Here is a 23,541-nt window from a genome sequence, read left to right as displayed (position 1 = left end):
TTCTTCAATCACCGTATCTTCATCTAATACAATGTTATTTGGTACTCTCGAGCTTTCCACGCTTTAAGGTTGCTTTAGCGCACTTATCCAAACCAAATTCCATCCCAATATCATCACTAAATGCCTTTACTATTTTTAGCAGTCTTTCAAGTTCATCATCATTACTGGCATAGAGTTTCAGGTCATCCATATAAAACAGATGATTTATCTTCTTATTCCCGATCTTGTATCCATACCCAGTATCATTCAGGAGTTGGGACAGAAGTGTAAGTGCCATGCAGAACAGAAGAGGAGAAAGAGAGTCACCCTGGGTAATTCCACTTTTATGTGCATACCATTAGCATTCTCCGTTTGAGTGGGAAAGAGTAAGGTTAGTTTCCCACAGCTTAATAGATGTTCTAAGAGAGTTAACTAGCACAGGGAAGACTTTTAAAGTTTCTAGACAATGTAAAATCCAGGAATGGGGAACACTGTCAAAAGCTTTTTTGTAATCTATCCAAGCAGTACTCAGGTGTTTGTGTTTGGTTTTGGCATTTTCTAGTATCATTTTATTAATTAGCAATTGATCTTTGCAACCATACGGTCCTTTCCGACAGCCTTTTTGTTCAATTGGAAATATTTTGTGATCTTCCAGATGTGCGTATGTTCTTTCAGTGAGTATAGAGGTTATAAGTTTGTAGGTTGTTGACAGGCAGGTAATTGGGCGGTAGTTTTTTGCGTTTGCAGTTTCATTATTTCTCGCCAGAAGATACGTAGTACCTTGGCAAAACCATTTAGATGTTGTCGTTGGGTCTGTCATTAATTTATTGAAGTTTAATGCTAATTTTGAATGTGCTGAGTGTAGAGTGTGAAGCCAGAAGTTTGAAGCCTTCAAACTCGATAAGTTGTCAAACTTTTATGGCATAAAAGTTTCCCACCATTATCGTTGATCCCACAGCCGTATCATCATACTTTAGTGTAATATTATCACGCTTTAGCAAAAAAATGGAGGGCTACAGCCCCTTAGCCTCCCTGGCTACAGCCCCTTGGCCTCCCTGGCTTCAACATGCCCGGTCAAGCAGAAGGCAATAAAATAAACTTTATGTATAACGTTAACCGTACTTATTTTCAAATATCAACCAATCCAGAAGTACATGAACTTTTCAAAAACATGTCTTTCATTCTAAATCCAGGTTAAATTGTTTCCTTTTCCCTTGACATAGAGGCAAAGGAATCTGTTGCTGGAAAAAAAATTCTCGGAAAATTTTGACGTTTTTTAAAGCATTTAGCCTCACATTTGACTAAACACCGACCTATCTAGAAAGTGGGTAATTTCCTCAAAAATGATTTATTTTTATAATGATACTCAAACCAAACTCTAGTCTGTTCTGTACGTTTAGAGGCATTTCAACCTGTTTTTTAAGAGAAAAAATTTATAAAGCTTCTTCATCGTTTTCAGCCAATAGTCTTACTTAATGTTGAAAACGACCAATCTGAAAAATGACTTATATCTTGAAAAATACGACTTCCATTCAAGAACTAAGATCATCTCTTGCTTTTTCTGATAATATAGAATAAAATGATCCTGTTTTAAGAATAAAATATTTTGAAAAAATTTGAACAGTTTTTTAAGCAAAGATGGACCTATCTAAAACAGCATCAATTTTTGCTTTAAATACTATTCTTGATTCAGAGCTAAATTATTTTCTAAAATGTTTTGATTATATAGAGCCAAAATTAACGTGTTTATTTATCAACTAATTGTGGAAAAGTTCGACGATCTTCTTAAGCCTTTAGCCTTACTTATTTTGAAATATCAACTAGTTCAGAAATACGTTTTCAAAAAATATGTCCTTTATTCTAATGCCAAGTTGAACATTTTTACTCTGTTGTTATAGAGCAGGGTTGCCAGATGCTAGGAATGGTTGGCAGCCAAATACCTCACAGTTGACGGCCAAATTTGGCCAGCCAAAAAAATATACAGAAAAGCTACATTTTTGCTAATCCTGTGGAGTAATAGTGTAATCAAAAATTGCTTTGTTTTTTACAAAAGCTCCCACATGCTGGCAATTTGACCTATTTCTGGACAATAAATTCGCAAAAAATTTTGACAATTTACCAGTTCCTGTAGCTTTCCATGTTACAAAATATCGATCCTTCTATAAAGTGGCAAACTTTCTAAAAATTGCGTCTTTTTTTCTGAAACTAAAACTAAATTCTTGTTTGCTTATAAGTTTAGAGGTATTTTAATCTGTTTTCTGAAATAAAATTTTTTCAATAGGTTTCATCATTTTGCTGATCCAATAGTCTTGCTAGCCATGAAAAATAAATCAATCTGAAAATTGATTTCTTTAGTTGTACTCTTGTTTATTTTGATACTATAGATTTTGCTTAAAATTCTACTTTCATTCCAGAATTAGATTAAATTCTCATTTGCTTTGATGATAAAGAACAAATTTAAAATGCTCTATCTAGAAATTTTTTTGATAATTTTAGGAATATCTTAAAGAATTAGCCACTATTTTTACTCACTTTTAAAATAGACCTCTCTTAAAGTTGCTGTTTTTCCAAAAAAACTACTTTCATTCTAAATTTACTTCATCGACCCATCTAAACAACGTTTAATACTCTAAAAATTCAATTTTCATTCAAAAACTAAATTAAGCTCTCGTTTATTTTGATCATGCAAAGGCAAGTTAATATGTTTTAAGAAACAAAATGAGAAAAAAATTGGACAAATCTTGCATGCCTATAACCTTATTTAACATACAAAATACATTGGACCAAACAAGGACTTCTTTGTTTTTCACCCCAAGGAAACATTTTAGTTCAACAACTGACAAGTTAACAGCCTTTAAAGAGTTATTAAAAATAAAAATCTAACTGATTAGTTGTGTAGGAAAGCTGCAAAAAATATAGGCTCTAAAAGGTAAGCCACAACTAACAAATTATCACTGCAAGAGCAAATTTTCTACTATATCAATTCGTGCAATTATATCGTACGTGGTGCTACGTGACATCATCAGATACCACTTCTTTAAATGCTTTTAAACATTGAATTTAAAGCGTGTTTGATAGTTATGTTTTGATTTTAACTTGACTTTAACATTGTAACTAAATCATTTATTTTCGTTTTTAGATTTTTTTACTTGTAAATTGTAGATTTTAATTTTACTTCACGGCCCCCTGAAAAGCGGCCTTTGCCGACGGGGTTACCGTGAATAAAGAATGAAAAATGAAAATGAAATGAAACGAAACAACTGCTCAATGGACAAATAGGAACGAATTTTGAACAAAACTTTCGCAGTGTAAAATTTCAAGATTGTACGAAAAAGCGGAGCAATATTTTTCTAAAGTATTTGTGAAAATTTTCAAAGATCAAACATTTTTTGAATGATTATGTATGCAACGGTTTATTATAACAACGTCAAAATTTATTTGAGCCGGGCCGGTTTTTTAAGTTGACGAGAATTTTATCCCTTTACTGCATTTTTCGTAATCGCAAATATTTTTAATGGTTTGAAACTCCTTCCAGTTTGATGTCGACGGTGCAAGAAATTGCTACTTTCATTTTAAAATTAAGGAAATGGTCAATTTAGATGTTACAGACATTTTTCATTGTTGTTCAAAATGAGCAAAGCGCAAAAATACTTTCGATCATATTTTGACGACAATTGGTATTTGAATTATTTAATTACTGTAGACTATCGAGCTGATAAGAGGATATTTTCGATATAAATTCGCAGCTTATAATATTCAAATATTGCTTTTATTTTAATATGGCAAACATTTTTGCAAATAGCATTAGTTTATTTTGATGGCATTAATATATCTCATGTGCATTATTAGAAGATAATATGCTTGTTTACACCGACGCATGGCGGCAGTTTTTCAGAAGGAAATTTGAGCTTCTTCTTCGTCAAAGTTTTGTGAGATAATTTCAGAGCTGGTTCCCTAGTCAGTTTGAGACATTTAACTGGTTTTTTGCATACACCAAGTTATAGCTAAATTAAAAAAATTCAAGAGGAAGAAAATTTTTCATCCATGCAAGAGTGATTTCGTGCAACGGTAATTTGCAAAAATTCATTTCCATCTAGCAAATAAAAAGCAATTTTGATGACGAATTTTCAACTGAAGTACTGAAGTACGGATGAATTACTGAAGACGCCTTGACCACCAGTAAAGATAATGCCAAAGTTGCCTAATTACAAAAAAAGACATTTAGACACTTTTAAAAATCAATGTTAGAAATACTAGAGAATTAGTAAGTCAGTTAGGATAAATGACGCGAATCTAGCGAAAAGTTGTGATTCATCGTACTTGGTATCAATTTGGCAGTCTTCTTTCTCAAGGGCCTAAGTCTCTTTCCCCAAGCAGTGGAAGACAACATACCAAAATACCGGTGGGCGTTTCAATTTGCTTAGTTAAATAAATACCATGTTTATTTTGTAAGCTGCAAACAAGAGTTTAAAGTAATTGGATGGTGTATTCAAATTTGCTGAACATTGAGTAGATGGGATAAGGAAGTCTCAACTTCTTGTTCTTTTGTTAGCGGATATAGAGCCGTTGGAGACTTGTTTTGCTAGGCCATGTTCATCTATGATTTCTAATCTAATCAGGCCTGGATCTTGGTGATTTAAGATCTTTATTCTACAGTTTGGAAAATAATCTCTTCTAGATTTCAAAGGACTCATCAATTCAAACTTATCAAAAGGAAAATTTGGATTGCCAGTTTCAGTAACTGCTAAATAGCAAAGCAAATATTTTTTGAATGCAAGCATTATTTATAAGCTTCACAAATTTGTTCAAGACAATAAATTTGCCCTTGAATAAGAGCCTATATCTGTAGAGGTAAAAGGTAAACATCTCACCTGACGAGATAACTTTTTAGATGCAAGAATTGATATCAATTTTAGACATTTTACCAACTTTTGAAGAAGAACATTTCCCTAAAAGAGTTCTATTGGCAGCTGGAATTCCTTTAAGTATAAAAAAGTTTTACTAAATAACTATATTGCCTTTTAGTGTGCTAAATAACTATATAACTTTTTTTCCTATCTTTTCATTGGTGTGCTTGTTTTTACATTATTCCTATTACTTTTACATTATCCTTTTACATTCTGTTCTTTTTCTGCCCCGTTGTTCTGTTTTGCGTTTTGTTCTGAACAGAAACTCAGAAACCAAAATTGTGCAAAGAACTATAATGGCGACATGTTTCGGATTATTGGTAAAGCCCGATCGTCGTTCCATTAGCAGCTTTTGGAATCTATCTACATGAGCACGAAAAAACCGCTGTTGTGTAGACAGAAGGAGTTCATTTTCACCTTAGGACTCCATTGGTAACCTTCTCAATAGGCAAGCGGCACTGATTGGGCAACCATGTGCTCGCGTTTCTGATTGGCCTATTCGATCCACAACTGGTATATATATATTTCGTAGCAAAGGGTTTTCGATTTATGTTCGGAAGTTTCATAATCTGAAGAGTGTCAGACAAAAAGCTTTAGTTATTCAAATGTTTGCTTTTTTCAAAGCCATAACATTCATTCTTAGAGCTCATTTTATGCCAGTTTGCCAAATCGCAATATATTTCACAAAAGATAAAAAGAATAGGCAAAACGCTTAAACATAAGGACGTATAAACAGCTATAGAAAGTATTGATTAAAATAAATATTTTTTCAGAGATAAGGTATATCTAATTTAAAATACACCAATTCGAACCGAAGATTTGAGCAAATTAATTACTTTATATCTACTTGATGCCACAGTTTGTCTTAATTATTGTGCAAGCTTTCAAATTAAAAGTGATGACGTCTAATGTATTATGTCTTAAAAGTAAAGCAGCGAGACATCAAAATACATTTGGATTTTAAAATTTACTTCAGTACAGAAGATCATTATAAATACCAGCTTTTTAAGAATTGTTTTCCTAAGTAATGCTTCAATGGGTTTAGTTTGTAGCGATTGTATTCGAAAATTATTTTGTCCAAGTCCAGCAACTCTTTCTTGAACACTGATGGCGGCTCTTTCTCTTGAAGTCCACTAATTCTTCTTTGATGACTGAACAGCGTTTTCTCAAACTTGAAATCACAATTCACTAAACTTGAAGTCACTATTTTCAATCTACAGAAAAGCTGTACTGCATCCAGCGATTCGATACTGTTGTATGAAGACGGTTTCAAGCAATCTTTGTGTCATTTTCTTGTTGTAGAGCGGTATCTTTCTTTGTCAACATTGCGACCCAAATGTTGTACAATTCCAACATTCCACTACTTTAAATTCTAAAGTTCGTCTACTCACACAACCAAGATACAAAGCTTTACAAAAGCTGCCCAGCTTAAAGCATTGCATCATGCAAATATATTTCTCCAAACCTTATAGATCCGCACACAATCGCTGCTGTTTTTTAAGAGACATTAACTGCATGTGTGCTGTAATCTTGAACTTTTACAAACATCACATTTGACGTAACAACACCAAACGTATCTACATTTACAGTTTTCGACGATCTCGATCTCCTGGGTTTTATGACCTCTACCACAACAGAGTTGCTTACAGCTCTGTTTGCCAGCTCCATTTAACAAACATTCCCGTCCTGTAGTTCCCGTTGTACCAAGGCTTTCATTGACATTGCAGTAATTTGGAGAACTGTCGATATACAGAAGCAAGCCTTTGACACCTGATAACTTCTTTCCGCCATTTCGCTGCTGTCTTGTGTCAATTTGCAGAGCATTGTCATACAATGTCACCAACTTAGTAGCAACTTGTTGGAACGTCGGTAGCCGCTTCATGCAGTGTTTAAGCTGGCAGTTGCCGGTCACTCCGTGGCATCGGCAGCTTACGGACAGCAAATCTCGCACGACCTACCGATTACAAATTAAAAGTACTGTAATTGATCAAATAAAATTGTTTCTACCTCAGTTTTGTTCCTATTGATGAAGACAACATTTATTAAGTAGAAGTCTACGAAGATTTAATAGTAAAGAACTATTTTTAAAGTTCTATTCCGGCAATGGTGGAACATTATGCACAAATGTATGCAATCTAAGTATTGTAGTAACGCTAATGATGAGAGGTGTAACGGAAATCAATCCCTCCTCTCCGAAGCTTCTCCGTCTCTTCATAAACCGACCTAACTAGCGCAAATTGTTCCTTATAAAGAAAGACCTCCACATCAGTCATTTTGTTTGTGCGCGTAGCACTCTGAGAGCTGTCTCAAAAGCCACCAATTTTCTTTATCCGCAACCGCAAAGAAAATTTGAGGACTTTTTCCAAAGCGCAAGCTTGTGACTATCAATCATGGGTACCATTGCTCTAGCGCTGGTTATCAATTAAGCTATAGTGATTTTAGCCGAGCTATTAAAAGGTATAGCTCACTTGAGAGATTTTAACAGTTCATGTAATCTTTGGCGTGAATCCTTGCAGGTTGAAGGAAAAAGAGGGGGAAATCTTAAGGTAAATCTTAAAGATCTTAAGGTAAGGGACAAAAAAGAGAGTTATCAAAATGAAGACCTTAAACTATCCATCGATTATACTCACCACACCATCGCTACAATTGAAACCGAAAGAAAGTGCAACTTTAAGCAAGTATATCTTTAGGCGCTTACCTGTCCACCAAGTTTGATATTATGCTTTTTGATTCTCTGTCTTTGCTGACTGACTGGATTTCTAGCATGCTTTTTCTTAAGCTCAGCTAGAGAAAAATGCCTTGAAAACTTCACTCCTTTTCCTGTAATATCAGAACAGCCTCTGAAATCTTTTTGGCGAATCTGATGTGCCTTATCAGCTTGAACAAAAACTGGTTTATTTGCACATGAACAACCAGGTATCTTGCCAGCGAAGCAGGCTTTTGATATAGTGAATGTCAATGCAGCCGACGATAAGGCATACACAAAGGCAGCTTCTTTTGTATCTGCAAAGGGAATGAAATTTCGTTAAAGAGGCTCACTCGTATCTGCAAAGGGTATTAATTTTCGTTAAGGAGGTTCACTCGTATCTGCAAAGGGTATTAATTTTCGTTAAGGAGGTTCACTCGTATCTGCAAAGGGAATGAAATTTCGTTAAGGAAGTTCACTCGTATCTGCAAAGGGATGAAATTTCGTTAAGGTGGCTCACTAAGAAGACCATTAGTAATCGTTATTGGCATTAGTGTTTAAGTTATGGGGTTTGCATCGCAGTCTGATTCAACCTAAGGTTTTTGACACTTGCTTACTGCAGAGCCCCGTTGGCATATGGACCAGGTTGGCTATGGCCTCCATTTTCCGCAAAACATAAACGTCTTTTTGCAAAATATTTTTCTATAGGTCTTTAGTTTTCCCTTGGCCATCACCCTTTCTATTTCTCTAACTTGTGTCGGAGCCTATATACTGTTTGTCCAAGAGTAACTTGGTAACAGATCCGGACACTATGAATGTTATATGCAGTACAAATTTCATCTCCAAATTGCACTTGTTTATTTGAGATTATCCTTTTAACTTTACGTTAAAGCACACATTTCATTGTCTGGCCTCTTGAAAGAGGATAAATGACATCGAATGCTGGAAGATCAGTGTTTTACAAAACAATCTTAACTGCCAATTTCGAGTTAAATTAAGCAGCTTATTCATGATCGGCTTTTCAGCTAAATTATCACAAAACAAAAACTGCTCTTCATTTTACATGAACCATCTGCTTAATCTATTTTAATCCCTAATACCCCTGCTTCGCACAAAACTACAAACATCCATAAGTTTGTTTTGCCTCGATTCTTTTCGGCTTTTTCTCGTTTCCAATAGCCATAACATTCAGCTGAAGCGTGTTGTATCTTCTAAAAAATTTATCCTCCGAAAACTAAACCTAAGTTTGAGTTAAGTGACAGAGGACAATTAAGTCTCAGTGCCAAATTTGACTTTAAAGATGTCGGTGAAGATAAGAAAAGTGAATGAACAATCAACCTATTTCAAAAATCAGTGGTTTGCAAAGCCAAGAATATTAAATTATGGTCCGCCTGTCTAAATTGTTTAATTTTGACATCGATTTACTGATTTCAACCGTAAAAACTGATTTTTAAATGTAATTTTCCAAAGAAGGTTGTTATAAGTCCAAGTATACACAAAGCTGCAGAATGCATTGTTACTGAGTCACAAGGCTTTAATTCGAGTCATATCAACGGTCTTGATAAAAATAACGAACTTCTAGACCTTGTCTTCATTCTTCAACCACTCGCAATACAGCATGAACTGGATAAAAAATTAAATAAAATTCAAGGCTTTCTTGATAAATGCAAATATTGATAATATGTCTTCAAGAAAACTGCGCTAAGATGCATTTATTTTTGCAATTACCCATTTATTGCATGATTTTTACCCCTACCTACAATCAGTGGAGGTTTTAGGAGTGCGGGGCCCGGGGCCAAAAACATATGCGGGGCCCATGTTCTTTACAACTTCCATCTTTTTCCTAAGGTGTGGGGCCCCTTTTGGCTATTATAAGCGCGGGGCCTGGGGCCATGGCCCCCTGGACCCCCTTGAAACCGCTACTGCCTACAATCGATGCTAAAAGTCATAGAACACTAGCGTCAGTGTTCGAAGTCATATCCAACCACCAAACTCTCCCTTGAAAAGATGATGGTTTACTATGAAAAGAAGAAGATTATAGGTACGCTTTTCCAGTGGCCTGTTGATATTTTTCTAGACTATGAACGTTTTCCCGAGGGGTGAGTGGGGGTTGGAGTAGTATTCTGCAGGCATTGTACCAAACTCACAGATGTAACAAAAGTCGCGAGGAGAGAAAAACAAGACATTGCCACTAAAAGCATTGCGGAGGCAATAGGTTTTTTTCTAACCTACGATGGAACGAAATAAAGCTTATAATGTTCTCAAGTGTTAATGTCAATGTCAAACGTCACTTATCTGTGACATGTGTCAGTCATCTAGATAATCATAACGTCACTGTCACAATGTCACTTAACGAGTGAGAATAGAAAGCCTAGTCTCACTCGTTTATAGGATTGATACTGTACTAATAGCTATTTTTTATCAAAAATAACACACACAAGACAAGGAAATGTATTGTTAATTGAAATTACACCAATAAAATCACAGTAAGTGATTCCAAGGAACGACATAAATTACAACAGAGGTCAATCTAAAATGGTTAACTGAAAAGTTTGCAAACTCAACTTCTTAGGAGAGATATTTTGCTATGTTGAAGGCAAACATGTAAAAAACTAACCCCCGTGCTTTCCGAACATATTCTGTTTGAATGAATGACCTTGTTCTAAGGTTGAAGACATAGAGAGCTTGTGACCTAGGTTTGGATTAACATCTTTAGCGGTTAAGATGTACAAGTTGAAAACACGAATCTGCCGCCAGTAATGAACAATTAATTTCATCAAATGATTTACTAACAAAGCAATTTGTCATATCAAAATTTTACCCTTTCAAATTAGGTTTTGTTTCTGTAAAATGAGACAGAGAACTTCCCCTAGGCCTGTGTATTCAACAGTTTCTTACTTACCCACGGCTCAGTGTTTCTAATAATGCCAATGTTATAATACCGCTTGCAAGTCGAATGTTTACAATTTGCATGATTGGCCACAACATTCAGATTTATAACATTAAGGGTTCGAAAACGGCGGAATTGGCTTGGTTCAGTTTGATTCAATGGTTGGTATCGTGGTGATTCATTTTTTGTCGTGTTACAAAAAGCTTAATATTCTTCATAATATATGATAGAATTTTATAGCTTGATTTTTTATGCTTTCAGCAACCGTCAACTTCAATATTCTTGATGCAGCTTTGAACGTATTACAGATATCATGCACAAAATGATCGTCAGATCAATAATATGTAAATTTCTGTATCCGGTAGTTTCTGTTCTCAAAATAAGGTAAATCAATGCAAAAGTAGGTCAAATCTTTTTCCTTTCTACCTCATTTCTTCAACAATTTAATTTTATTCAAGTGCGCAGTTGAGATAACAATATACTGGTGTCTAAGGACCCTAATCTTGAAGAAAAAGACAATTTGATATTTTATGATATTTTCCATTTGAACTTCCTTGAAGAACTAACGAAATTTATTGTACAAAAGAAAAGCAAAATTGTTCAGAAATAAACCCAGCCCTGGAAAATGTTAGCATAAAAGCAACTTCTTTGTCCCCTCCCCAATGTTGAGAACCAAACTCCTCCTCCCTCCCCCCCCCCCCCATGCATAGAGGCAAACAACTTTGGAGAACAGTTGGTGCTGATCCTGTCCGATTTCTTCTATTATTCTTTCTAGAACACGAATTTATCTTCCCAGTATATTTTTAAGTTTATGTATCCATTACCAAGAACAAAAAGACTCATCACGTATGTATTTGAGATCCCTTGAGTTAAGAATGCGAATCTTTTATTGACAATTGTTATCTCAAAACTGTAATGAGGTTTGGCTCTCTCTTACCTGCAAGCCATTCCGCTCACAGAAAATATGCAGGCGGCATTAGCTGCAATCACTTAAGACGTTTTTGTGGGCATCCAAACGAAATCGATTGGGAAGTTTTCTTTAACAAGCGTCCAGCACGACTTCTCCTCACTTGATAAAGATCCTTTGTTATTTTTCCTTAATACTACCGTTTGTTTTTTCAAAAATGATCTTAAATTAAACCTCAAATTCAGTCAGTCCTCATTCGCCACTTTCCTTAAGGTATTTAATAAATTTAGAGATCGCAGAAATTAACAGGATCATAACGTTGATTGTTTAAGCCGACAAAACACTCGAAATCCGTAATGTCGGGATGAGAAAAATCAAGTAAAATTAGATGAAATTTCTTAAATACATCGAGAGGTTAGACACGAATGTTTGACCCTTCAGAATTTAGATGTTTTGTTACACGTATTATAAAAAGTAATAAAGCCCCGATCCTTCGACTAGGAAGGATTCCAACAAGAGAGGTTTGTGCTTATAGCAAAAATGTTTGGAGAATTCTCTTAAATTCTCTGTAGTAAAAGTTCTTATGAAGCTAGGCTAATAAGACAAATTCTAATTCTCCCATTTTCCCTTTCAGTCTTCTGATATCATCATCTGCAATCATATTTTCTAAAATAATATCAATGAAAGCATCAAAGCAATTGTGTTGTTCTAAAAATGTGGCTGAAGTTTACTAACATCTCCTCGTGTAGGGGAACATAAAGGTAAAGCAGGATGGGCATGATCATATAAACGTACAAACTCTTTATGAAACTGAGGCTGTATGTGGTTTGTATATGAGCCGAATGCTGGAATAACAATTACCTAATTAACAAACCATTAGATATATTAATTAGCATGATCGGGAACAGCAAATATATGATTTATCTACATTATATTTAGCCTCAGCTCTCTCCAAACAGTTTGAAATAAATTTTCAGGGCTTTCCCTGATAAATTCCCACAACACTGAAAAGTTCTGTCGATAAAAAATGCAATTCCAATATGTCTTTCAAATATTCTTCAAGTCCAACCCTTCATATCAGCCTATACCCTATAGCCTAGAGAAACCGGAGGTCTAAGCCGGCTGTCTACAATTAGTGGCACAGCTTCTGAATTTTTTGCTTAAAAATTTGTTCAAGGAATATTTTTCTATGCTTTTGTACACTCTACTAATCACATAGGATCAGAGACCAAAGTCTTCTCCAAAAATGGGTACCATGCCTTTCCCACGGTTGATCCAATTTCAAAGAAGCCGCTTCAAGAGACCAAATGCCCCAATAAGAACTTTTCTTTATTACTGACAACGGAATTGTCTCTCTAAAACAGCTTTCGTCCCTTTTAAAGCCAAATCTTATCACAGTGGCGACTCAGTCATACAAATAAAGTTTTCTTTGTTCCTTTTCAAAAATTAATATCAGTTCACTACTGATTGTTGAGTATTTTATCAAAGTCCAACACCATCTGGCTGGTTCGCTGATGGGAGCTACCTGCTAACTCAAACTTACATGACGGAATTCTAAAAATTTTCAAAAGACTCGTCCACATACCCAAGTTGGCTTCAACTGTTACCTCATGCAGCCCTGGGTACAAAAAGATATTGTCTAAACAATTTAAGGGTAAAAATTTCACACTTGTGATGTTTTCTCAAAGCCAATGCTTAAAAATGCCTCTCTACAATTGTAACGCCCAAGTTTCTTTGGCAGGAAAAAATTCTTCACATGTGATTTTCATAGCTGTTTCATATATCATAATCTTTTCGGCATTAAACGTTCTATTTTTACCTTATGCTTAGAATAGCAAAAGCAAATGACAGTTCCGCAGCTCAGTTTTTGTATAACCAGACACGAAGTGTTTGCTTAAACCAAACAGCCGACGAAGCCATCCCACCGTTTGGATCAAAACATACCTTAAAAGCCATGGTACTTGAGCTTGTTGGCTCAAGTGCAAGGAACACAGACCTACGTGAAGCTGTAATATTTGGAGAGGAATGAGCTAGTGGAAAATGGATCGCGAGTTAGAATTTCTGTCTCTTTTTTTAAAAGTATGGAAATTGTCGACAGGGGGATTTCTCAGCTAAAGATAACTAATTAAAGGTTGCTTGAATAAAAATTTGTTAGCCGTGCTTTAGGCAACCATTGCTGCATGTGGAGCCGCAGCGTGTACGCAGAATTTCTTAAGAAGTCTTTCAGGTTTACGAGAAATGTTTTGTTGCTAAAATGATGCAAATAAAAGGCTCAGAAAAATGCCAAATACCTTTTGAAAAAGGCGGAAACATGATCTCCAGGAGTCGAGAAATACAACAAAGCTACTCTGGGTGGGTTCACCTTAGAGGTATTCTGAGGTACTAAATCATTCTATGTAGGAGCATTCAAATACGTAAATGAGAGTAAATAAGAAAAGAAGGCAGAATGTTCTGAGCAATTCTGGGACGAGTCATCTCTAACTATTATGCAAATACACAGACTGAGTTTTGCAAGATAATTACTATAGTTGGGAGTTTGTTAAATGTGCGATAGGTGCGAGGATGGTTAGGATCAAGAGCGGTAAAGTCCTGATCAAGATTTGCCCACCAAGAATAACTTTCTTTAGACCGTTAAGTCGATTTAATTAACATCAAAATGATAATAATTAATCCCTAATACATCCTTGACTCGTGCTGGGTGCCCTATCTAGAATGGCATACGTCCTTAGCGTGCAATCCATTGCTAGTACTTGAAAGTATTAGAAAAATTAAGTCCTACAAAATTCTCAAGCATGCTTAGAGGATTCCTATTTACGCGTGAATGTAAGACAACTGTGAGGATCAAAGGCTCCAAATAGCATTATCGGAGACAATAGTGAGGCAACAGATCGGCCTAGCGCGCGGGATCGCAAAAGTATTAAGTCAATTCTTAGAGCTCTGTTATTCCCTTTTTTGTTAAAATTGTTCGGAGCTTCAAAGGTTTGTTTGTTTTTTGGCGGAAAATCTACTTAATAACGGATATAAGCGTTTTCGTTATCAAAGATCAATTTGTCGGTTTTGTCCAATAAGTTTTCAAGTCACACTACAGTGTCACCATAGCAACATCAGGAGTACCTCGCGGGTAGTTTTCAAGGTCTGAATTTTTTTAGAATATCATTCTGGTGAATTGCATTTTAGACTTTTGCAAGTTTTTTAAGGTCATTATTTGTCCTAAGCAAATTCGATTTTGTCATGGACACTAGAAGAGTACAACCAAATTCCGCTGATAAGATGTAATCAATTAAAATCTAAATGTGTTTATGAGATAACCATTAAGGTAGTTTGAAATCAAATCCAATCTGAACCAATACAAATCTGAACAATTGTTGAATCAAATGATTTTAAACAAATGATGTACTGTCTCGATGAGTCTAATTTTCAGATTCGAGAAATTGCACATTTTTGCCACAGATGATTCAACAGACGAGAAGTGATGTGCTAAGAACTACAGGAAAAGCAATGTGACACAAAAATCAGGATAAAGTAATTTACCATTCCAATTTCATGAAGATATAAGAAGATGGGGCGTATTTATAAGGCGTAGATCAGCAAAGAAGAACAGCGCTCAGAATAGCAAGTTTAAAGAAAGTTAAAGCTACTTTTGAAAATGCTAAAGCTATCAAAATACTTCCCGTTTAGTATAAGACTGTTTAAGGGACTAAGGATTTGGAACTAGAGATAATTAGCCCCCTCCCAATCAAATTTTGACGGTAGCAGCATAATTCATTATTTGCACATATTTCCAGCAGCTTCCCATATTTCCATAAGCGAATGTATGCTGAGATTTTATCAATTCTCTCGAACACTTGCCTCCTGAAACAGCTATTCCTGCAAACCAAGCATGCAAGGGCAACAGAGGAAATCGGTTCACCTTCCTAATATCAACACAGCGTGTCGCAAAGCTGATTAACATATCTTTTATTACTTGGTGTCTTTATGTAGCGAAGTGAATTGTCCCTGCTGTTGGTAAATCGTTTCAAAGATTGGTTTTGCAGAGTTTTAATCATATTTGATGAATTCTTTTAGCCACCGATTCAGAACGACTCATCCCAGATTACCAAGGAGCAACTTCATTTTCGTCTCCAATTTTATTGCCCTAATCCAAAGTGAACTTAGTTCAGTGCCAAACTTAAAAGAGCTAACTAGTCCATTGTGTCTTCTCGCGTTCTTCAAGGGAACTTTTTAGCTGTGTTGAGTTCAAGGATCTTGAAACATAATTCAAATTCTATTCATTTGTTTGTTGATTATAAGCTGTGTCAAACAATTTTTCTGAAAATATCTTGCTTTTGTTGTGTATCAAATCTCCAAATTGGCTCTAAGATTCTAAACACTTCTATTCTAATAGCGATTTAGTAATAAGATATACCTCTGGTAGAACAATGCTAAAATCTGCTATCAAGAGAGGGTAAGTATAAAGGCATTTCACGAAATTGCGAAAGGTTGACCTTGCATATTTTTTCCGCTTAAATTATCATAATTCTATTTTAAGCCTACTTGGAATAAGAAAAAGACTTAAAGTCCTTGACATCGATTGCGTGAACTTGACTGCATGTTCACCGTCAGTTGATAGATGAAAGATGAAATAGTTTAGCATTCTCAAGCACAGAAGAGCTGACCGATCCTCTACTTGAAAACGCCCAGCTAAGAAATGTCCTCTTTTTTAAGTGGAAACAGCAACTTAATTCCTCAGATTCAAAAGCCAGGAAGAACGGAAATTCTTAAAACCACTAGCTCAATTGCTTCTTGTCAATGTCATTTAATAACCTTCAAAAGCCAAGTTAACAGCAGAGAGCACCATGGAAGCGAGAGATGATCCTTTGGGAACCCCGTTGAGATTTAGATTCTAAGCCTGAAGTAAAAGTCGATTCTAAATAAAGTGCAGTTCCACTACCATTCGATGCTTTATTGATTATCAATAAAAAAGCATCAGTACCAACATACATATCCCTTTTGCAATTAAATGCAGCCTCACTGTACAGGAAACTAACAAGTGGTAGTCCAATGTGCGACTCCTGCCTTTCCAAGCACACTTCTCTCCATCTAAATTATACGGTTAGAACCATGCACCCTGGACCCTTCTGACTGCTCTGTTCAACAGTAAGACCTTGGTTAAAGACACTAGTGGCTAATTCTTTCGATTTGCGAGACAACGAGACCACTCATGTTACACGTTAATGCATCTCTAAATTAGCTACTTCTTTAAACCTCAAGCTATTAACTTTACTCTCTACCCTGCTCTTACCAAAACGCTCCTCTATCTAATTGTTGAGTTTTTACGCACGAGGACAAAAATCAAGCTTTTTTATGACCGATTAACATAAGAGGCAAAACCACAAATTAGATTTTGCCATCTTGTTGTCTGCGTTTATTACAGTTTTCACTCAAACAGCTTAGCTCGGAATAATTCGTTGAATTGACTAAGCTTATTAAAACTCTTATTGAAATCCCCCTCCATGTTTCGAATGACCATACGGGTAGACAGAGACAAAGTTTGATTAGAAAATCAGTGCTGGATTAAAGCCTTGAAACTCTCCAAGATACAGCAAGGGGAACGACTTCGTGATACTCAATCGATGGCTTATAATAAAATGGTCTCAACAAAGGATTGGCTTAATATTGATGTTATGTAATACACAAAACCATTATCATCATCATCATTAGGATTATAACTCACACTTAGACTTTCACGACCACTGGAAGATTCTTTACGTAATTCTAGAGCAATTACTGAAAACGAAATCTTCTATATTCCTCGCTTACGTACCCGATCATTTCAGCAACATAGAGACCTCTCAATGATAAGTAGCCTCTCTGTGAACTTTAAGGCCATTGTAGCCTGATTGTTACAATATGTTGGATGTTGAAACACAACCGGGAATGAAGGTGAACAAGTGATAGATTTTCCTGTTTCCTGTCAAGATTATAAGCTGGCATGCAATGATTAAAGCATGAAGATGAAGCGAAATACCTAGAAAGTTTTTATACACACATTGTGGTACTGTGGTACATTTGTAATCTTTCAGCATTATCCTAGCTTTATTGTGACAAGGGGTGGTAGCGTTTATAAAGAACAGATTTTTATATCAAACTTTCAATTTCTTGTCACATGTCTTGGTGATTCGCGATGTCGCTTTCTCAGCATTAGGTTAAACGAAAGCAAAGATCTATTCCATATGAAATAAGTTTTTAAATTATTTTGCTTAGTTCGGATGTCTGCTTGCACTGATCTTTGTTTCCCTGTTGATGGCAGCACTTTTTATCTGTATACCTAGATTAATTTGTTTTTCATTGCCAAACACAGGCCATGGAGAGACAGGGGAATGATTTTTCCACAGTACCATCGTAAAACGGAACAGAAGTAAAAGCAAACTCTGAAAAAGAAGTTTTTGAAGTACATTTGAAGTCGAATGTTACAGACGTAAAACATTTCTTTTGAAGTTTCTAGTCATTGTCCAAGTTTATGTTCCTGCTGCATACAGTTAATTTGTACAATAAATCAACTTGTTCAAACATATAACCTTCCGTTTTGTACCATAAAGTTGTTCTAAACGTATGTCACAGATTGCAGTATGCTTAGTTTATCTAGATCCGCAGTACTTTCATGTCACATTTAGTGACAAGATATGCTAGCGACACAGATTTCAAAAGAGACAACTCTTCAAAACTTACTCGTCTTTAATTAGCCTTTCAGCGAGACCTGGATAGGTATTTGATATTGAAAATATGCTGCAGTATGTCTCATCATCATCAGGGACTGTAGGAACCTGAGGGGGAGGGGGGAGCACCAAGGATAATGACCAGCTTCTTAAAAGTGCCCTTTTTATACTTTTTGGAGAAGCGACCGTGCTACTGGGACACATTGCTCCTGGGACATATTGTCCTTTTCATCTATCTGTGCCCGTCTACTTTGGCATGCTCCCGACGTTCATGACTGTCATATACTGAAATCATTTCAATGCAAGGCGTTCTCTGTCTACATGCTAAATCACGCATGCAAAAACTATAAGGATATTCATTTAATATGAAAGCATGCAGGCAGCCATCCCAAAATTATCCGAACAGCACGCACCTAGTGTGATAGGAAATCACTTGGTTGATTCTAATCAGGTTTTATCTGCTTCACTCTAGTTTGTAAGGCAGATCGACGTAAACTTAGCAGGTAGCAGCTTGATTGAGGCTGGATCGTTGATCCTTGCAGCTTAAGAAAAAGTCTTAATCAAAGTTCTAATTCTGACATGAACGCTGTCTTAAGATCTTCTGCTACATAAGCGTACTTCTTGAAAGCTTCTGTGAGACACTCAATGTATGTCGCAAGAGAAATTGGACACAATTCTTGTCACCTTAGAACTTTTATTGACTATTTGGATTCAATTATGCTGTTTGACAAGAAGCCCTTATCAGAATCATGCTTCTCAGTTCTAAAACCATTACAAGCGATCCTCAAAAGCACAAGGAACACATAAAGAGTAGTTTTATAAGATTAGAACATATCCAAACCTGATTTAAGATCGAATCCAAAATTGGGGGCTTTTGTGAGTGATGAACAATCCCAGGTTCTTGAATGAAACTGCTCTCTGCACTCGTCTTTAACCAGCCTTGCACTATCTTCCACAAACTTCATCAGCCCAATGTTGCTTTTGCATATTTTAACTTGTTTGGCAGAGGCTAGGCCAATCTTACGCCCACAATCATCTCTTCTCCATCTTTCATGGTGACTTGATTTCATCCCTCTGGAAATAAGAAAAAATTTTCTCAGAATGATGCATAAACAAAGAAAGAAATAAAAAATTTGTAGCTAGATTCAAGCGATACCGCAAAAGGCCATAAAAACATTTCGAATATGCCAGAGGGAAAGGAAAGTGATAGGGGGAATAAGACAATGTGATAGGGGGTGATTAAATGTCCTAGAGGGCAAGCGAACATACTTGAGAATAGAAGAACATGCTATAGGGTACGTGAAAATAAGAAAATGTGCTATAGGGTACGTGAACGTGCAAGAAGGCAAAAGGAGTAAGAGAACTAGAGAGTAAGTGAATGAGCAACACGTTCAACACTACTACCTCTCAGTTTTGGTGATGTGGGGGAATACGGAAATATGTCTAACAATTGGTTACGTCGAAGTCTAATTCATGCTGATCAGAAGTGGAGTTCTGAGGAGAAAGGTCGGAACTGTTACTGTTTCCCCAGTAGGCGTGGAAACATTTGTCCTCTTTACTCCGTGCCTCGAACTTCTCTTCTGATCGTTTAAGAATGGATCTTTCAGCTTGGAAAGGCCCTTTCTCGACATGCTAAGGGTATTGAGGCAACGCAAAAGAAAGCTAAAAAGCTTATAAAGCAGCCCTTAAGGCAAATCATGGAAAAATTTACTGTCATTTGGGGAAGAGGGTGATCTTTTATCATACAAACCATTAAACATTAAAGAAGTCAAAAATGCGTTTAAGGTTGGATTGGCGTGATTGATAAAAGTATGATTTAATGGGAATGGCCTTGAATTGACGTGTTAAATGCTAACGGATTTGCTGAAAATCGAGGCTAGTGCATGTATGTGACAGCATACGGTGACAGTAAGGGCTCATCTTTCCAGGGGTCAAAGGAGAAAACCTTTTATCTAAACAGTTCAGTAATGGGAATTGGGGATTAGACTAATTGGAAAATCCAAACAATCATAGAAAGCCATAAGTTGAAAACTTTTATTTGAAAAATGAAAGATGACACGGAATCTTGAAGAAAAAAGGCAAGGAAAGACTAAATTAAGATATGGGTGTCGTTTTTTATTTCGTTATTCAAATTGCTGGATTTGGCCATAAAAGTCAGAGAAGACACTCGTTTATCATTTTGTATATGACACATGTTTGAATATAAATATTTTGCAATGTTATCGTTCATCTAGTACGATAGTACGATAAGCTACTTGACATCTGAACGCAAATTCTCGACCCCATTTAACTGAAGATGTCGGATAAGAACTCTGCTAAATGAACAGATCATGAGGTTAGAGTTGAAATCAATCTTATAATCATTCGAGCGTATTATTAGTCTGGTAATCGGTGTCTCGATCACCACCTAGATGACAAAACAGTTCGTAAGCCAAGATAACTGACACTGCTCAAGGAGAACATAATCCAGGAAATGAAAATGAATCCGCCCTCGAACCGGACTATTGGCTTTTTGGACAAAAATTCAAATTGGGGTAAATTTGTATTCACCCTACATAAAAATGAGAATACGAGAGACTTTGATCATCCCCTAGAATACTTTAAATTTTGCCTAAGGTATTTTGTTTGCAACTCTTTAAAACGCTTTTAAATCGACAGATTCTTATACCCTATGCTGAAGTTTGTACTTTAATTCATAAGGAGGGTAACCAAAGTGTTTTTCAGGAAACGGGAATTTTTTGGAGTCGGGAATCGGGAATCGGGAATTGGCAAATTTTTATGAGCGGGTTTCGAGAATTGATAACACCGGGATTCGGGAATTGATGATTAGGCATCGGAAATCGGAAATCGGGAATCGGGAATCGGGCTAAAAATGTAGCGGGATTTCAGGACCCAGGGAACCTATTCGGTGGAATCCACAAGGTCCATCTCTGCAAACACTTGATACAAAGTAACATGATATTTATGCAGCTAGCAAACTACACAGCGACGAATTAAAAAATATTGAATCAAAAGCAAATCGCTGAATACAAAATTATAAATACCCATCCAAGCCTTTAAGTGTCTGGAATTAAGATTAAGAAGGTTCCTCATTACCCTTCACGTGTTTGTAATTTTATTATTTCGACATTCCTATGAAAAAGTTAAAAAGCTAAAAGCTATGCAAGGAGAAAGCGGTCATCTTGATTCAATGGTAGAACTTTGGATAGGAATTTAATAACAGGGAGAATTATAGATAAAAAAAAGATCATTTGGTATATTAGATAAACCGTTGTTTGAAACGGTTGCCAATATGCCAAATCATAGTCAAATTTAGGATTTTCGCAAAGGGCCGCTTTGAGCGTCTCAGATTCATGATTTTCTTGATCTTAGGGCAACAAGGCAAAGTTTTAGACGGATGGTTACAAAGGGCTTTATAAAAAGAAAACAGGTGTAGATATTATCAGTTCTGTCTTGATATGAAGTTAAGCTACTGATAGCAAAAACCAATTTCTGCTTTGTAAAGCTTCAAAGTTGTGGGTTTGCCATTACAAATGTTTCTACATAAGAAAAACTAAAGGATGGTTTTACGCTAAAGCCCAACTAAGTATAGAAAGAAAGATTATTAAATGGCCGGGTAACTTTCGGGTAGTTTGTTAAAAAAGTTACAGAGATATAATATGTACCGTTGATACAATAGATAAAGGGTTGAAAGAGTGGGGCATAAAAAGTCTGCTTAAGTGCTATCCAGGAACGCGATTATCAACAAAAGTAAAGAAGCTGTAAAAGCCAATCATCGAGCGTTGTCGCCGACCCTCGGACTGTAGAATTCTCTACCGAGACGACGCAGTGTATTCGGATGGTCTTTGAAGTCAAACAAATTAAGCGATTTGAATGTACCATTAAAAAGATATCTTAAACTATGATATCGAATAACGGATATACTCACAACCATCGGATCCCAGCAGCTCCGAGTGAAAAAGAAACTGCATCTAAAAATATCACCAGAGCCAATAGCGCCGTACCCGAAATCCTGCTCGCTGTCATTCTGGCTTGATAATTTTATTCTCAAAAAACGGAACACCTTCAAGGAATTACACAATCTCAAAACTGTTCATACTCTTTTACCGTTCAGCTTCTTTAGACTGATTAATGCTCCACTTCAGATCCAGGGTGTACACACCTCGATCGAACAAAGGCCAGGCTACACACCCTCATTGCCCCCTGATCCATGCACTGTCTCCACAAATAATACAACAGACCTTCTTCTCTTCGAGACAGGCTTCCTAAATCCAGCTTGAATCCGTGTCAAAACAAGTTGCCGATCATTGCAAACCATAGTTCAGAGTCAAGATGGAGCAAGGAGTCAAAGAAAATTCCGCAATGTTTGTTTAAGATGATTATAATTGAGACGGGGGTTAAACTGAAATGGCATGCTTCGGCACAGTACAACATTGCGTTCGGCGAGTCGAACTGTTTTGTCTTTTAAAAAAGGAAGTAAGTTCATTCTCAATTAAAAAGTAGGTTTCATCAAAAATTAAAAGTCATCTGTTATACAATGCTGCCAAGGCTTGTTTGGGTTGAGCTGGTACCTGAAAAAGTCCATAAATATGTATGGGCAATTTTTGAAAGGGACTTCCTTTGGAAACACTTAACCAGCCGGTATATGCTAAAATATATAGAGTGATATATCCCTGACCCTTTACTTGAAATTATAAATCTCCAGTTTGCAAAAAGGCCTTCGGGAGAGACTTAGCTCTCTTTGGACTTTGCATTCTCAAAGAATTCATTTCTGACCTCACGAGCCTTTGCTAGTTGTGCCAGTTGTTTTGCAATTCAGGATACTAAAATGAATATTGAAGAATACAGTATTAGGCTCTCTCATCTACCTCATCTGTCGCAAAAACTTGGATAGATTTGGAGTAAAATGCAACATTTTACTCCAAATCTATCCAAGATTAACATAAATTATCTTTTACTAATAATTGAAAGTGTGGATCATCAGAAAGGTTAAATTGAAGCTAAAATTACGTTATCACCAAAGGAAACTAAACTCAATAACTTTTTACATATCTATATATTTGATTTAATTGGCGAAAAAAAAGAACTCAAATCTACCAGCAGTACAGGTATACATATTCTTGAAGATCCTGCTACACTGTCTGATGTTTTTAAAATGAGGTATTCATCAGAAACTAATTAGATATTTGTATCTTCAAGAGGAGGGGAAGACAGTAATGATTAAAAATGAAAGATAGGTTGTATTCAACAGCAGAATATTGAATTGTATTTGGTAATTGGTAAGAATATTGATGATAAATGAATACCTGATGAAAAAATCTAACAGTGTCATATAGCCTTTAAACATTAATTGGTACCCCTGCGAAGTAATGCTGGCTTAAAATAGATTTTAAATTCATTGACAAATTGAAACTGACTGCAATGACTGGTATTTTCTATCAAAAGTGATGACTGACATTCATAGAAATTTAAAAAGA

General features: G+C 36.0%; 1 protein-coding gene across 1 annotated transcript; it reads right to left on the bottom strand.

Annotated features, from left to right (window-relative positions):
- Window positions 1-5,967: 5,967 nt before the first annotated feature.
- On the bottom strand, window positions 5,968-22,880 carry LOC135684390 (protein Wnt-4). Its single transcript, XM_065199933.2, has 4 exons — window positions 21,993-22,880; window positions 18,906-19,138; window positions 7,585-7,889; window positions 5,968-6,840 (listed from the first exon to the last, which is right to left on the bottom strand). Exons 1-4 carry the CDS (start codon window positions 22,088-22,090, stop codon window positions 6,394-6,396), a joined length of 1,083 nt encoding a protein of 360 aa, XP_065056005.1. The 5' UTR covers window positions 22,091-22,880; the 3' UTR covers window positions 5,968-6,393.
- Between the last annotated feature and the right edge of the window lie 661 nt (window positions 22,881-23,541).

This window comes from Rhopilema esculentum, chromosome 21 (genome assembly GCF_057945365.1).
Source record: "Rhopilema esculentum isolate cy_ngs chromosome 21, ASM5794536v1, whole genome shotgun sequence".
NCBI lineage: Eukaryota > Metazoa > Cnidaria > Scyphozoa > Rhizostomeae > Rhizostomatidae > Rhopilema > Rhopilema esculentum.
Note: the sequence above shows the minus strand (reverse complement) of the source record. Positions and strands in the feature narration are given on the sequence as shown.